Consider the following 18,185-nt stretch of genomic DNA (forward strand, 5'->3'; position numbering starts at 1 on the left):
AGCTAATTTGGTTTCGACTTGACACCATTGTATTACAGCGGAACTTCCCTGCTTACGCTTTAAAACACAGCCTGCAGTTTTATGCTTTCTTTACTTGCATCGTCAACTATTGGTATCTGGATGTGCTAGTATCGCAGAAGTCGCGCAATTTGGTTCTCGTCAGAAAAGTACATTCTCAAACTCGCCATTGTAGTAGACCTAGAAAAACATCCAGTTACGCGAGAAATATATCACTCAGCCATCCTGCAGCAGCGCCCTAGTCAAAACATTTAGGGTAGATGCAACCACATGGCAGCAAGAATCAATAATATTATGGAATAAATGGACCCTTTTCATTTGAGGTATAAAAATTGCAAATGTTGGAAGCCTTAACTGCCAAAACCAGTAAATTTTGGTCACCCACCCAATTGGTGCTCCAGCCTGCTTTCAGGCCATGATTCTGCAAGTTCTCAAGTGGTGTTTGTTTCTCCTATTTTCCAGTATGCTGTCGTACAAAACATAGTTTACACACGAAAAATGAGGACCGGCTACAGATGCAATCCAGCTTTGACCAGATGAATCCATCCTCCATATCTCTTCTTGAAACATTGAGATCACGGCGACCAACATCCTCAACAGACAGTTCGACCATAACAGATGGATGCAATGTAAAGATTCTTGGACCATTTTTCCTGAGAAATGAATGCAAGCAATAAGCAACCAGAAACAGGGAAAGAACGAAAAGCTTACCTGCACACTATGTAAAACATATTCCGCAAACTTCAGTGCATTTGATGATTTAGCAATTACACAAATATGAGAGCCTATGATTTGACGTGGGAGTAGAGAAAAAGTAAAACTAGCCAGTAAGAAAGTCTTGATCAAGTTATCCCTTTGTGAAGATTTGGAAGAACAGGGGGAGAATAACTACTGTTTATTCCTCCAGTTAAGGAAAATGCAATATGCAAAGGAAACATCTGATTATGAGAGACTGATCACCTTTACATGGGTGCTTGGGAAGGCAGATGTCCGCAAGGTCTCTTGAGTCTCATCAATCATTTTACGCCTTGGTACGCTCAATATGAAGGCTGCTTGATCAGCAGTAGCAGCCATAGAAGTTATTCGATAACCACTTTCCCATCGTCGATGTATTCCTTCACTTGGGTAGAGAAAATCAAGCTCTACAACCTGCATGGAATCATCTATTTTAAGCTTCTTCTATTTGGAGGGAAACAAGAAATGCATTAGAAGTGGCCACCAAATGGAAGCTATCTTACCTGTTCAGAATATCCAGAATTTCTGGACATCACCACGCCCCACCGGCTGCCAGCAGTGGTCATGGATGTGACATGGAAGCCTTCTTTCCACTTTTTATTTATCCATTTAAAAGGAAATGATTCACTTACTTTGTAAGACTGTTGTGTATAAGGAGTTCCTGTTTCAGCAAGCACCAAGAGTAGTCAATAGAGTGTTTATAGACACATGGACTAAAACTCTATTCAACTATCTTCAGCAAGTGAAACCTTAGCAAGCAAATTGCAGCGGCTAATAAAAGTACAGCTCATCAAGCAGGCAGGTATATATGGCGATTACATTGAGAACATATGCATCAAGAGGAGGAATTTGGTATCCTTTTTTGAATTCTGGGTCAACCAAAACCAGATAAAAGTTAACCATCTATAATAATTGTAGAAGCAACAACCATTATCTTGAGACGACTGGCATGCAATCATCCATTCTAGTGATGGGATGCCCTTTTCCTTTCCGTCTTTGCCTTGGAAAATCCAAGGGTATTCTCTACCAATACTGGATAACATAATTTCGACAGAAGAACACAAAAGAAGTGTTCCTGTAGCTTTTCCTTGTCCCAGGAGTCTGACAGTGGAGCTCATTTTCTGGTGAGCAGTCATGAACCATAGGCAACCTCAACCTTGAGGAGACTACAAAGTGCTAGGTAGGCGGCAATGACTATGATGGCAAGCAATTAAGTGGTGTCGAAAATAACTTGATACTACTTTTTCAGCAGTTATCTGCACATTGGTTAAAGCCCTGATATGTGAATTAATCAGATCATACTCCTTTAACATCTAACCTTTGGACATAACAACCAAAGAACTTCCATTAGCTGCTCCGGCTATTGAGCTGATATAGTAGTTCTTCTCCCACTGTTCCATTATCCAATCCTAAGAAGAACCCAAAAATGAGTTATAGGTAAGAATCTTCCCTGCAGAGGAAGTAAAGGGACAAAAACTGTAGGTGATTCAGATGACAACCTTGTGGAGGAAGACAGCTGAAAGATCGTAAACCTGGGACGAGAAACCAGTTCCTGCATCCATGATTAGGGCCCAAAGATTGGCAGCTGAAGCCACACAGCTGATGTAAAGACCATCTTCATTTCCCTTGTCTACATGCTGTTGGAGCCTAGAGTCTGCAACATTGTAGTGATATCTACAAAATCCAACATTAACACTTCCCTATCAGCAGCCCACACTAATATAGAATCAAATGCACTTCAGAAAATAGCTAACAGAAACTATTAACTGCAACACTTTAACACGTGCGAGCCTAAAAGAGAGTATGCTTCAGTCTTTTTAGGAAACAATTATAGAAGAGGCATATAGTAAATGCATATGGGGAGATGATTTGCACAATATTCCCTCGTTCAGAGAACATTTAATATGTGACTAACTCATGCACTTGACAGTTAAATGTGTTTATATGCCGGGCGGATGCACCTTAGCCCAGGCGGTGCAAAACAATGACATTACATATAACGAAAACATAGTACTATTCTAATGAGGCAATTATGAATACATTTCAAGAAACGAAAACTCGTCCATGAGAGCTGTAATAACATAAATAAATTGTGCTTTATTAATATGATCTGAATTGTGCTTTTAAAATTACTTTAGACATTGATTTGTTCATTTGTTCACTTCTTTAAATGTTGACATCGCTTACAAAAGATCCTGTGCACGCCTCTGTTTATGTGAAGCTATGAGGTCAAACAGTTTATATAGGAATAACCAAGTTTGTGTTAGCAGATTACACAGAACTATCACATTTTACTAGAAAGAACCACTCATAAACAGAACTATCACATTGCACAAGAAAGCTTGGCAGCGGATATATTTAAAGTTGTACCAATAAACGCATGCAACTGTAAGCACACGTGCATTCTCTTCTTCCAGGTTGATATCTTGTTCAGGTAGATGAAGTGGTGGGAAAGATGTTCATGGATGTACCATAAAACATGCATGCAAGTGTAAGCACACGGTTATTTTCTTTTCTTCTGGTTTGGAGTATCCCTATCCCTTGCTCGGTGGAAGAGAGAAACATGTCATTTTTATGCTCGACTAGAAACATCAATTATACTTCAGAACACCCAAAAAACAAGTATTCATTCGAAAGGTGGCACTCAGGAATAAGGAAATAGCAAGCTTTTATCAAAACGGTCCATGGACTCTGCCCTAATTTCCTTCCTGGTCCCTCAGATGTCACTGTTAGAGAATATAGTCCACCAACGGCACCTTTTCCTAATAAAGTAGTCTAACAATTAAAAAACGTTTCAACTCCCAGAGGCAATTCTCAGAGGGTATTAGGTGAAACTACAAATAAAAGTGTGAAACTAACTTTTTCCATAAAAACCCATAACCCTATTAACCTCGCGAAACACCACCATGTCAGAACATTATACCGACCATTTCGCTGCTCACCTTACCTTCAGGAAATTCAGATCTTCCCTCAACCTTCCCCCAAACAACCACGCATGTCTTTACTTGACCTCTCCTTTAAAGATCGTCATGACACAATCTGAGAACAAAAGCCTCGTCAGTCTCTTGATTTTCCCTCCCACCTTCCCAAAAACCTCTTTGTTACCCTACTGCTCCTCTCCTCTCCAGCTCCAGCTCCACCAGTTCGGATTTGTGTGTTTGCAGCATGGGAACAGATCCTCAAAAGGAATCCCTGGGAACAATGGAAAAACACAAAAGATATCTTGATAACGATTACTCCTGCTCCTCGAGAGCTCACAGGAAAGAGTTGATGCTCCTATATCCTTAGCATGAGTGGTTAAAAGGGCAAACTTATCTACATTTATCCTTCCTCATCATTTCCGTAAGATTTTGGAAAGGAGAAGACAAAATCTTCTATTTTCCCAATATAAAAAAGCATTAAGAACATAAGTGGAAAGGTCCTCTTACTTCCTGTTCTCTTTTACTTGCAAATCAACTAGGTGAAAAGATCCCTCCCCTTTTTCTATCTTTTATCATAGTCATTTTTCCTCAGTAATGAAAGCATTTAGCGGAAGTTAGAAGTTCCACAACTTGCGTGTTTGGAAGAAAATCATTGGTATTCAAGAAGCCTATCTTCAAATAAATACTTCAAAAGTTCTACTTTAGACATTCAGCTACTTCCTCGTAAGTCCACTCTGCTCCAAGTTTGCTATAATCCTAAAAAGTATCACAGCTACACATGCCTATTAGCCATGCATGCAATAAAATACAGAAAGCCTCAGCGCTAACTCACTAGACTGACAATCGAACCTAGGGAGATATTTAGCCTGGGAATATTACTTCCAATAATGGCAGGTAATTATGAGTTCTGCCGTACTTGATTCCTGAGAAAGGAGATACCACCACGTCAATGAAGGAATGCAAGTGTAGTTTTCATCAGATCTAAACCATTTACACAACAACTTATCAGCAATAACTTTTTTCTGAACGGTCATGTCCGTGCCAACTTGCGTGCACCCTCGACTACTCCCCTAGGTACCTGCTACCTCCATCGGCACAGGTATCAGATAACTCTGCTGCCAAGGCTTAGACGGAAGTGAAGATGTCACCGAGCATTTTTTGTCTCCGTTAGGATTTGAACCCGGGTCTCCCATGGTTTTACCCACTTCATTAACCGCTAGGTTACACCCTTGGGTGCATAACTTATCAGCAATAACTTATGCGTCTTTATAATATTCTTATTACATGCTCCAAAAGCCCTTATCAAAAAAAAAAAAACATGCTCCAAAAGCATTTTTACAAGCTTAAGGATATAATCTTTTTTCTCATTAGAGAGGCAATAACAACAACAAACCCAGTGTAGTCTCACAAGTAGGGTATGGGGAGGGTAGAGTGTACGCAGACCTTACCCCCGCCTTTCAAAAGGTAGAGAGGTTGTTTCCGGTAGACCCCGGCTCAAGAAGGACAAAGACAAACATATAACTAAATAAAAAATAAATAAATAAAAATAAAAATAAGTCTTTGTCTCTTTGAAACAAATTAAAAACTCTTGTTTGCCCGGAACAGCAACAACTAGTTTTATTAGCAACAAACACTTTTCTCATTAGAGAGGCGAACAGCATTAATGAACTGATTCAGCTTCTTCATTTTGATAACTTGTTTTTGATTAGTTACCATACCTTTGGCATGATAAATAATACTGAAAAAGCTAAACAGCAGTGGTTTCCCGAACACATAACACACATAACACCGTTAGTCCCCCATTTACTAGATCTTATGAAGTTCAAGTTCAACGAGGTTCAGTGCTTTTCCAGAAGCTCATTAAATATTATTTAATTAATGTGCTGATCAAAAACTTAACATGAAGCAGCTATTTCACAGCTGTTATCCTTATGGAACATGCAGCCATTCATGCATACTTACGAAAATCATGTACATAAGCACTTGAATCCCGGTTAGCTTACAATATGTTATAGAGCATAGACTTACATCCTTGCCAAAATTTTTAAGAGTTGCAGCCAAGTCTTTTCTTCCATAGGAAAAGCTCGTATTTCTCCATAGCACACATTATGAAGAGGCACCCAGCAGCTACTCGGAATTTAGATCATGGATATTAAATTTAACAAATCTAAACCAAAGGTCAAATCTAATGTGCCAAATCAGAAAACTTATATCATGAAATAGCTATTTCAGAGCTGTTAACCATATGAAACATGCAGCCATGTATGCATACAACATAAAAAACATTCACAGGAGGATATGTTTCCCAATTAGCGTAGAATATTTTTTTATCAAGTCCCAATAATATATTGTAAAGCATACATTAAATCCTCGCTAAATATTATAAGAGTTGCAGCCAAGTACTCTTTTCCTTGGGAACAGCTCATATTTCTCTTTAGCACACACTATGAAGAGGCATCCAGAAGCTGCTCAGAATTTCACTCAGCAGATGAAAGCACAAAACAAATACTTTATAAAAATATTGCAAGTATGTACTAGTTTACCTGGTGAGTATACGTACCATTACTCAGCCAGGACTTTTGTTCGTCCAAGATTTTTAGGAGTTGTGGTGAAGTCATATTTCTTCGAGTTGAAAGTTTGGGGTTCATTTAGTACACTTCATGAAGAAGCGCCTTCGGAGTCTCAATAAGAAGATATTCAAAATAGATCAGATAAATTTATACATTCAATCTAGAGACAACAAACACAGAAAGGCATCTACAACTCCTACAGACGCTTTTTGTCGCATATAGAATCTTTGAGGAAAAATAAACTCCAGAAATTTAAACCTGTCAAACTCAGCCAAAAACATATGTAAGCATCCAAATAAAACAGAAAGTCCACACATACATCAGAAGGAGAAGTTAAGCTGCAAAGATATATAACTGTGATCTGCAGGGCTGCACGAAATAGCCTTCTCTGAAACCAGCAATATACCTTACTATATCTCTAGTTGCAGTTAAACGTAGTTAGCAGAGGTCAGTATATTACTATATCTTGATGTTTCCTTGAATAGATAATATATGATGCAATCACCTAAACATGGAATATTCCTGAAGGTCCTCGTGGGTCAGATTTTCAAAAGCTACCAACCTCCCAAGAATCAGTAAGTGTCACACTTTTTCACATGTTAAATTATCCTCCTTAGCATCTTCCTTCAAATATGTATGCCCCTGCTTCCATTTATATGCATTTATGCACGTACAAAATTACATGTTTTGACAGTAAATCATGCAAGTTCTCTGCTTAAAGTATATTTAATTTCTCAAGTTCTGGAGTGCATCCATAACATAGGGTTGAGAAAGGACATCAGATGACATGCAAGTCTGTGTACACTTCTATTGCCAAGTTGGTATTCCAACAACTGATTACATACTTTGCTCTTCTGCCAAACAAAATAAACGACAGAACAAACTGGAAAGATGCAACGCTGCAGCAAAGATATGTGAAAATCTAATTAATCACAGACTTTATTTGAGATGTCTATGCAGTGAAGATGTGTGAAAATCTAATTTTTCGCTGTAAGACTTTATATGAGATGTCTACAATTTCACAGCTAAACTGCAAAGAGCAAAAACAAAGAAAACAATATCAAGCACTTGAGGCACTTTTTTGGAAAAGCAAAACGGTTATTGCATGTAACTTATGAACTATAATCACAGTATCACATTTTGACATATAGCAACTACCTCTGTTTCATGGGACGCCGTGCATTATAAACTGAAATCCATTGGGTTGCAGGACTACCGAGTCGCACTTTTTTCTTTGGTTGCTCATCTTCCTCCAAGTTTATTAGCAGTCTTCCACGCTTCTGCCCAACCTGATTAAGGATAGGTAACAGCTAAGTAAGGAGCCAATATATCATGCAAACACATACAACCATGCATAAAGATAGATGGACCTTAAGAGCCCCATCAATTCTTATTGGCCTCAGTGATGTGCAGGGCTCAATAAGACTCTCAAAGAATGATATGAGCTTGGCGTAATTCGGTTCCTCATCAAACTTCATGTTTGTTACAGCCTCAAGGAATTGCTTGAATGGGGCAGGGCAAAAGCAACACATCAACTCTGGTGAAGTGGCCATTTTCTTTTTACAGACTAGAAAACTCTTGTTGTCACCCTGTCACCATTCAAAACATCATACAGTAGAACCATTAAACTCAATTAGCAAAGTTATGCCCAAGCAACAAAATAGTGAAGCAAAAAACAACCGACCTGATAGCCTTGCCATGGTAACCTTCCCTTTATAAGGAATATTAATGTGTATGCTAGAGACTCAAGGTCATCCCTTCTACTCCCGGTCCGACCTAAATGTGCATGTACACTTGCATATCTTATAGTACCCCTGTCAAATAAAAGCATATTTAGTGCACAAAACATGAAAATGAAGTTACATATCTAAGCTTATTTAATCACGTGTCAAATTCCATAAACCTGAATATATCTGGCCTCTGGTCATACTCGACATGCTGAGCAGATGCTGAATCTTTCCATCTAGATGCTGCATCAATGTAAAATAATGCATCACAAAAAGCACACATCGAGTTAAAACAAAGGGAATTATTAATCTTCAAATATAATAAACCCACTACCAAGAAAGTTGTCCCGCAAATGTACCGAGATATCTAGAGACATATTTCAACAGAAAAACAGACATTATGCTTACAAATCTAGCTCACTAAGGTGATTCTTTTTCCATTCCAAAAATTAGAAAAGCAAAGGCGTTTGACACACCAAGGATAAGCATAGAGTGATTAAGGGAGAAAATGAAATAATAATAATAATAATAATACATCGTACCTAAACCAAGATCAATAAGATACAGCTTCTTCTCATCAACACTTCCTGGCTGACCAAGCAAAAAGTTTTCTGGCTTCACATCTCCATGCACAAACCTAGGAGACAGAAACAACGCTGAACAGTTAACTTCATATATACAACATCACTCCTGAGCTTAGAACGGGAAAGTGAACTGATGCAAACAGAGAAGGCAATGCTAAACCCAAGGAAGTTAAAGATGAAACATGAAGAAAATGACGCAAAAGAAATGTATATACTATATAGAAGAGATCAATACACTTACCCCTTAAGGTGAAGCTTTTCGAGAATTGATATTGCCTCCACAGCGATACAGGCCGCCATATTTGGTGACATTCTGTTGCAGGTTAATTATCATCAAACAGGAAGCATATAGCGCGTCCATGTGCAGGGAAAGTAATACAGAGTAAACTGCTTTGCATTCCAATGCACCTGCAGTCAAGTTAAATGTGAAGGAGATGTAGTCGCAAAACTTACGACTGGCCTAAAGAGTTCCAGACATCCCAAAGGCTCGGTCCAAGCATGTCCATCACCTAAAAATTAATATTCAGCAAACATCACAAAGATGCAACAAGTGACACTGATATTAATGGTGAGAAAACTAAGCTCACCAGAATGTAAAAATCTCCCTGACGACCCTTATAATGAACCCCTGGGATCCCATAGCAGCCGTTTAGGGTACTGTCAAATAGTAAAGTTGCAAGTAGATGATAAGAAAGGCATCTCAAGACTGAAAAAATATTATACATACCACAAACTTCAAACTTAGGAATTTCACTTACTTGTACACCTGCCACTCATAAGGAGGGCCATAGTTGCAACCCTTACTGTTTCGATGCTCAAACTTTAATGCAACCTAGAGCAGAACATTATCACTGTATTATACACTAAATAATTTCAACAAATCACACAATAAATGGCATGGATAGTACCTCAACAGCATCTGGTCCTGTTCTCTCAGTTCCTCCACTTGTTCTACGACCAACATAAACTTGTCCAAATCCACCCTTACCTAATCTTCTTTCTGTTTTATATACAGGAGAATTACCCACTTGCACCTGCGTCCAGACAGAGGAAGCCTTCTTTCATGAATTCTACTCCCAATAAGAGTATATATATAACATTTAAAGTCTTGCTCCACTGACTATCACTAACGCTATCTACATATTTCCTTAAGCAGATGGTGAAGAGTGAAATGGCAGAGTCAAGTTTAAGAAGATTTTCAGTTGATCCCCAATTTCATTAAGAAAATTCAAAAAGAAAAAAGAAGCAACAAAACAGATGTTAGGGTTATCAGGAAGATACCCTATCAGGTACTGGAGTTGTGCTTGCTTCTTCTTCAACTCCCATTATTTTGTCTCTATTCCCACCTTCCATTGCAATATTTTTATCTGCAGCACCCTCAGCTCTATTAAGAGCTGGCTCTGCAACACCAACAGGAACAGCTTGAGGAAGAACCTCACAAGGTGGCTCCGGATCTAAATCTATCAACCTAATCCCCCTACCCCTACCAGCACCACCAGGCCTTGCCCGCGTCGCTGCTGAAGGCCCTTTTGCTACAGCTGTTGCATTACCCCTTCCTCTTCCACCACCACCTCTTCTTCGACCTCTGTTCTGAGTAGGCAAAACCCAATTTTCTTCTTGGCCAGAGGGTTCTGGGGCAGGCTGGGGATCACCAAGCCGTTTTGATCTCCGTGCTCCCCTACGCAGATCTGGCATCCTCACCCATGCAAATCACATTCAACTCGATTCACCCACCTTGCCTTGAAAATCTGGTGGTACCCATAAGAGAAGAATCACTTAAAAGATAAAAGAGAAGCTCAAAACTGAGATTTTTAACAATTTGTGAACAACCCAATGCAGACCTCAATTTGCAATCAGGAGCAGAAAATGCAGGTTTCAAACATGAAGAAACTTGGGGAAACTTTACAGGATAACATTTCAAAATTATAATTCTGCTTACTTAAAATATTAAAAGTGACCAGGTGACTAGAAACATATCTCTACTTTTGGCAAAAAAATCCGAAACATCTATGTAAAAGCTGGTAACTTCATTCTTGATCATAAAATTTTCCCAATCAAGAAACAACAATAAAAGCTCCAATAAATTCAGCTCCATAAATTCCTATGATAAGGAAAGTTCTTAATAGTGGAATCAACAATAAAAGCTAAACAGCCAAACCACATCCAAGTTAGAAACTTTATCAAAGAAACACAACCAAAACAGTTCAACAAAATGATATTCTATAATCACGAAAAAGATTCTATGACGGGAACCAATGTGATCCTACTCATACCTCAACCGATCATCAAGAAAGCAACAAAGATGGAACTGTTTTGGTACATTCCACAAAAGCAAAAAGGGAAATCCAAAAGAATCCAACAAAACCAAGAAACAAAAGCAAAAACTTGAGATGATACCTCAAAAACAACAAACCTAAAAGGATCGGAGAGAAACTGAACAAAAATCAACGCATTTAATGTACCAAACAAGAGTTGTAATTGTTGATCAAACTTTAGATCTTCAGTGAACTCATAGATACCACGGGAGATAGCTCAAGAAATTGAAAAAATATAAACAAAGACAAAGAATCTTATCTGTAGCACAAAAACAAGAAAGGAGAAGAAAAAATGAAATGCAGAAATGGTTTCGTGTGAATATATGAATGGGAGTATATCGATAAGGCAGGAGTCGAAATGGAGAAGGAAGTAATATTATTACGTCCGGTGAGAATTTGGATTTCGAAAACCTTTGAATTTTGTGAAATAATAATAATTGGAATAGTGAGCTAGGGGTGTTATAGGTTAGTCGGTATGGTACGTTAACGAGACATTTCACTTCGGTATTTTTGATATTCAATTTCTTAAAATGCTATATTAATACCGTATCTAATTAAATTCGGTATTGTTCGGTTTTTTTCCTTTCGATTTCGGTTTATTCGGTTAGGTAACTTCGGTTTATTCGGCTTGAATACTAACTAGTATGTAGAGTCAGAGACTGTAATATTCTTAATTAAAGTACTAAAAAATACAAAACTAAAAATATTTGTTGACAAAAGTTTTGTCCAAAACCAGCAAATATCAACTCAGAGAGAGAAAATTATACATAAAGGAATAAATCTAATCATTAGAAATGTCTTGTTACTTGCTTAGAGTTAATTGATAAACTTAGAGAATAAAGGAAAGTAAAATTCTAGATTTTTTATATTTATGTTATAATTAATAATATGTGTATTGTGCAATATAATATATATTTCGGTACGGTATCGGTATTTCATTTTAAAATAACAAATATCATACCTAATACCAATTTACTTTAAAAATTAAACCGAATACCAAAATATCGAATACCAAATACCAAAATTTTCAATTTCAATACGATAATTCGGTATTTACCAAATTATGCACAAGCAGCCACCTTGTGTATTTTGGTGTGTTGTAGGAGGAGGGGCATTGTAGCATTGTGGCACTGTGGTGTATACACCATGTCAGGATAAAAAACATATAAGAACTTCTTTTTCTTTTTCTTTTTTACACTAATATCCGTACTCGTACCCGCGCATTGCGCAGAGAATATGAAATATAATTTTTCATAAAAAATATTACTTTAAAAATACAATAGACAAAAAGGAGCATGCAAATACTATTATTGTATGAACATGTAAATGCATTGTCACTATACATATGGAATAGAAAATTGCATCACAAAGCCTTATAGCAACCCGAGGGAGTCTCTACAATTTACTGTTTTCACATAGGTCTCTCAAACGGTGTCTGAGTATAGTAATATGAGCCCATGGCAAGTCACCCTACTGTTATAATGTACTCTGATATTGTTTTCTCGTGAGAATCGTCTTCTTCATTCAATTGCTCTCTGAATCATTTGTCAAAGAAAACGAGAGTATTAATAATAGTTGTTAAACCTTTTATGAAAATTTTCAACATAGTTGCAGGGGAGAAACTTTGTGTTATAGTTCCATTGTATAAATAAAAATTATTCACATGCTCACAAGTAGTCCTAATAAAATTTGAATTTTCAGAAAAGTTATGCATTGTTCTTTTAAACTGCAAAAGTTTCCTAAAATTAACTTATCTCCTCTTTACTAACTGATGCAATCGAAGTATCAATATCTCTACCAAAATCCGAAATACCATAAAGTGAAATAAAAATAGAACCAAGAAAATGCTTCTCAAAGGATTGCCCCGCGATCACAAGCAAAAATTTAAAAAATAGTAGAAAAATTATAATGTTCACATTGTTGTTAGCATTGTTTAGAAAAATAGTAGGACGTGTTGTTTTATTGATGAGTTTTTGGTGCCTTGTGAATTGGTTTTAGGATGTATAAGTATATAAATTTACAATCTCATAGTTTTATGTGGAGAGCCGATGCACCGTCATAAACTTTTACATCCTCAAATTAATAATAAGTAATAATTAATATATAGTTAAAATTTATGAAGGACTCATGTTTTTTGATAAAGTTCACTGAAATATTTACCTTGCAATAATTATAGTGTATTTAAATCCGGTATAAGATAATCTGTTTGCACATTTGAAGTCGACAAACCATATCGCAAATTTCACTCTAGCGTTGAATTTGGATATTGTGCTTCAGAATGAGACACGATGAAACGTGTCCACACTTCTTTATGTGTGCACTGCATATTGGATTGAAATTTTGACGATTTGTTTTGTCCATTAATGATTGTTTTGTTTTTCCTTTTTCAAAAGCATTCTCTCTAATAGGATCAACAAAGTCTGTAAACCATAAAAATGAAAAATTAGCTAACTATTAGAAATGAACAAATTTAGGGAAGCTATCAAACCATTAAGGGATGTCATTTCATGACATGTTTGATTTTATAAATTTACTTCTATGTTCATGTTAGAGGTTAGTATAGAAGAATTGAAGAGCTGTTTTGAACTGTTGATTTTCTCTTCTTTCAACGGACTAAAGCAGGTAAAAAAGCGACATATAAAGACGATACACCTACACAACTAATCATCAGAATAACTTAAATATACAAATGCTATAAGATTCAATATCAGCATAAGAAATATTGGATGTTCAAATAGAGCATAGATGATAAACGCAGATGACATAATATTTTATTAATTTTTAGCATAATATAACAGATAATATATTTGCAAGAAAGATGTCACGACCCAAAGTCCAACTAGTCGTGATGGCATATAACCCAACCCGATAAGTCAATTTAACAATATTCCAATTTTAAATGAGATTTACTGAGAAAATAATGATGAAATAACTTAACTTTTATACAACAACCTAAGGACTGGTAGTACAAATCATGAACTTCTAAGATTTAGAGTTTACAAAGCTGGTATGAAATAAATACATCATCTGTTTGAAATATACATAAACAGATTTATAAATCTAAAGCTATCAAGAACAACAGGCAGCTATAACCGGAACGCAGGTACATCTTAAATGTCAGCTCCCGCCATACACATCAACATCAGCTCCAAAATCTGCACGCAAGGTGCAGAAGCGTAGTATGAGTACAACCGACCACATGTACTCAATAAGTAACAAACATAACCTTAGGTTGAAAGTGTCACGCCCCGAACTCGGGGAGCGCGACCGGCGCTCAACCGAGTGAACCGGCCGAGCAAGCCTGTTAGATTTTCTTCTACCCAAACTCATCCATGAATAAAGAGGAGATGCACTCCATTAATCAAACGCTGAAAAGATTTCATTAACAACTCCCATTTAATTTTCATTAGCAGCTTCCTTCATAATTTTCAAAATATTACAAGTTTATAGATATAATGAAAAACATGTTTGCTAAATACCAACATTTCTAGCTCAATTCCCCACATCAAACACCACGCACAACCTGTCTACGGAGCCTCTAAGTACAACCAAAGAGTAGTATGGAAGTGTCGGCAACAAGGCCCTGGCTATACCTCAAAACACAATGTACAACTCAAATGACATTAGGCTTGGAATAGAGTAGGGCTCACCAAAACCTGCTGAATAGATAGTGATTGCTAACGAGGACCAAAGTTGCCCGCTGATGAACCACCTGCATCCATTGAAGATGCAGCGCCCCCGGCAAAAGAGACGTTAGTACATATGGAATAGTTCTAGTATGTAAAGCTAACTGTCCTCTTTCAAAATATAATACCAATGTAAGAAAGGGAAAACCATGGAAACAACAATCAACAATCAATGATATTCAAATGCCAAGTTAAAACATAATAATTTCCAAAATACGAAGATAATATTATTTTTGGTTGGGAAATCTTTAGCACCGATATACCACTGTTCACAATACCACTGTTCATAATACCAATATTCATAATACCAATACCACCATACTTTTAGCACGGAGTCCGATCACGACCCGATCGGCTAGGCCATCTCATCCGAGGCATCAACCACAATCACAATTTCAATTACAATTTCTAACACAATGTGAGGACCCGTAAAACTTTTAACCAAAAACTCGGGGTTTCGTGGTGCCAAGATAGATTCCTGTGTTGCTTTAGTAGAAATTCTTCGCGGCTCGCAAGCTCACCGCGGTTCGGACCTTTTGGACTGAACAGTACCCTACGGACTTAGAGAAAAATATTTCGTAGAAGAAAGCGTTCCTGCGGCCCATTATACGGCCGCATAATCACTCTGCGGACTGCATAATGGCCGCAGAGTGAAGCAGTAAGTTTGGCCAATTTGAGGTCAGTTTTGCGGTCAATTATGCGACCGCATATCGGTCGCATATTTTCCTCTTGGGTTTCTGCGGAGGGAGTTCTGCGGTGCATTATGCGATCGCAGAACAAGTATGCAGACTGCATACTGGTCGCATACCTGAGCCGAAAGTTTAGGCCCCTGAGGGCCATTTCTGCGGTCACTTTGCGGACCGCATAACCATTATGCGGTCGCATATGCGACCGCAGACCTGTGTCGGGGCACCATTTTTCTTAATTTAAAACCCGACCTTCATTCCATTAAAATACCCCTTAGGTCTATTTTGAGCTCATTTTCTGATGTTTCTAGAGTGAGAGAGAGAGGGTTCAAGAGGGAGGGCCTAAGTTTTCATCAAATTGATCTTCAATCATCACTTGAAGCTTTGAAAATATTCAAGTAGAGCACCAATTCTTCATCCAAAAGGGTAAGACTTCATCACCCCAGCTCTTAATTTTAAACATAGCTATAATGGGGTACTAGTGTGATACTTCATGGGTATAAGGGTGGTTTATCTTGTATGCATATATGATAAAGAGTGGGGGAAAAGTGAGCTAGAACCATGAACGTTTTCCTAATTTTGGGTTCAATTTATATATTGCTAAAATAGATTGTGGTTGCTAAGGGTTCCGGAAAATTGTAGAGTCTAAAGAAGCGCAATTGAGGTATGTATGGCCAACTCTCTTCTTCCTAGAATCGAACTCCTGGTGTCCGAATAATGGGTGTAAGTTTTAACTTGATCATACTAGAATTGTTTGCCTTAGTGTGTTGGATTGAAAGATTCATGTTCCCTAATTGTTTTAGATGGTTACCATGTCATCATGCTATTTGAGAACGTAATTATGTTATTTCCAAGCTCCTTCCCTTATGTGTGCAATGCCTTATGTGATGGTACTTATCGACATAAATAATGATGTTATTTGAACGGATAAAAGGGAAAAGACTTGAATTGTAAAATGTTCCCAAGTGCCAAGAACTACTTAATAAATGAGGCTGTTTGTGCCATATAACGAAAGATCTAAAAGAAATGTGAATTGAGTGAACAATTGAAAGAGGTTATGTCTCAAGTGAGATGGCTTAGCCGATCGGGCCGAGATCGGACGCCATACTGTACACATGGTGGCATTTGTGTTGGAATTATTGATTTACATTGTGGATATGGATATGTCTCACTTGAGATGGCTTAGCCGGTCGGGCCGAGATCGGACTCCGTGTAAAAATACGGTGGCATTGTGAGTTGTGGCCTTGGCACTAAAGATTATTAATCTAAAAAGATGAAAAGATTGGATTCGAAACTATGTGACCCTTACTTGGTGTTTTCTTTGTATTTCTATGAAATTCTTATTGATTATTATGACTGTCTTCTCTTGGTTTCACTGTTCATTCTACTAAGATTGGTGTTTGCCTTACATACTAGTACTATTCGACAGTACTAACATCCCTTTTGCCAGGGACGCTACATCTTTGAATGGATGTAGGTGGTTCCATCGCAGATAGTGCCGATCGCAGATAGGTGGTGCTCTCTTTCTCTCCCCACAGCAGTTTTGGTGAGCCCCATTTCTCCCAGGGGTCATGTAGTTCTTCTTTTGTATAAGTTTTCATATTTTGAGGTATAGACAGGGCCTTGTTACCGGCATTGTCATGTTGCTCTTTTGTACTCTTAGAGGCTCCGTAGACGTTTATGTGGGTCATGTATGTATATTGGGGTGGTCGTTGGATCGAGTTGTATTTTGGAAACTCAACTATGGTATAATGTATATAATGATAAATGGACCAGTAACGTTTATATATTTATATAACTGACCTCTCCCCTGTTTTACAAATGGTGATGCGATCTTTTTTTTGCATTATGAATGAGTCGGGTAGGAAAGGTTTAATAGGCTTGCTCGACTAGGTCCACTCGGTTGAGCGCCGGTCGCGCTCCCCGAGGTTGGGGCGTGACACACAATCACCATCATGTGTGCGGCATGGCGTCCGATCACGACCCGATCGACTAGGCCATCTCACCACAATGTTGTGTGGATCAACATCATCCTTTTCTATCAATAATCCCATCCCAATTAAGGGGAATAATGTTATCACATCAATCTCATCCCAAATAAGGGGAATAATTTTATCACATCGATCTCATCCCAAATAAGGGGAATGATCACAATCCACTCCTACACTGGCACGTGTAGTTTCGAACTCAGGTTATTTCAACCTATCCTCCCTCGGTGACTATCGATACTCCCAAAAATATTTTTGATTTGCATATAAAGGAAACAACAATACAAATGCATTTACCTCATAACCTTTCACATTATTTATAGCCTCATTGGTATTTTTATCTACTTACAACATCATTATTTCATTGGCTCTCTTGGCCATACATACGAGTCTTCATTCATAGCACAATGTCGTATTTCATTGGCTCTCTTGGCCATACGACATTCATAGCACAATGTCGTATTTCATATTCCACACTTTAATATCTTTCCTTCTCATGAATCATCATCATAAATATCAACAATAGAATATTCTGCATTCACAACTTTAGGTTCATTAGTAATGAAGATTTTAAATACAATAGATTTCTTTCCAAGAAATAGAGTAAAATGATTGGCAATCGAAGCACAAGTTAAAATCATAAATGAGTAACACATCATTTATTCTTGAAATACTGTTCCACAAAAAGGGAAATACACATATTCAACTCATGAATATATAGGAGTTCATAACATGTTGGAAATACTTACAAAGTATAGCATTAATTGAAACAACCACATTTTGGCACGTCTTGAGTACATAAGCTTTTAGGAAAATCTATTTTCGAAGTTAATTTGGAACAGTTGAATCAAGACTCATTTATTAACCTTTCTCATGTCATTTCATTTCATTGGCACTATTGGCCACAAGTATAACTTTCATTCTTGGCACGGCGACCACACTTTATATCACCAAC

The 18,185-nt window shown here is 37.6% G+C and overlaps 1 protein-coding gene across 8 annotated transcripts; it reads right to left on the bottom strand.

Annotated features, from left to right (window-relative positions):
* Nucleotides 1-290: 290 nt before the first annotated feature.
* On the bottom strand, nucleotides 291-11,305 carry LOC107763246 (casein kinase 1-like protein HD16). 8 transcript variants are annotated; one of them, XM_075252288.1, is made up of 19 exons: nucleotides 11,018-11,299; nucleotides 10,829-10,863; nucleotides 9,837-10,303; nucleotides 9,464-9,589; nucleotides 9,314-9,387; nucleotides 9,143-9,212; nucleotides 9,009-9,064; nucleotides 8,797-8,868; nucleotides 8,514-8,608; nucleotides 8,148-8,214; nucleotides 7,929-8,058; nucleotides 7,615-7,833; nucleotides 7,403-7,533; nucleotides 5,703-5,801; nucleotides 2,253-2,427; nucleotides 2,072-2,162; nucleotides 1,257-1,414; nucleotides 979-1,167; nucleotides 291-671 (listed from the first exon to the last, which is right to left on the bottom strand). In XM_075252288.1, exons 3-19 carry the CDS (start codon nucleotides 10,248-10,250, stop codon nucleotides 612-614), a joined length of 2,226 nt encoding a protein of 741 aa, XP_075108389.1. In that variant the 5' UTR covers nucleotides 10,251-10,303; nucleotides 10,829-10,863; nucleotides 11,018-11,299; the 3' UTR covers nucleotides 291-611. The 8 variants fall into 8 exon arrangements, with proteins under 8 accessions (XP_075108389.1, XP_075108393.1, XP_075108388.1 ...); XM_075252292.1 differs by lacking the exon at nucleotides 5,703-5,801; XM_075252287.1 differs by lacking the exon at nucleotides 10,829-10,863 and having other exon boundaries at nucleotides 10,969-11,299.
* Nucleotides 11,306-18,185: the final 6,880 nt, after the last annotated feature.

The sequence above is a fragment of the Nicotiana tabacum genome, chromosome 4 (assembly GCF_000715075.1).
Source record: "Nicotiana tabacum cultivar K326 chromosome 4, ASM71507v2, whole genome shotgun sequence".
NCBI classification, from domain to species: domain Eukaryota; kingdom Viridiplantae; phylum Streptophyta; class Magnoliopsida; order Solanales; family Solanaceae; genus Nicotiana; species Nicotiana tabacum.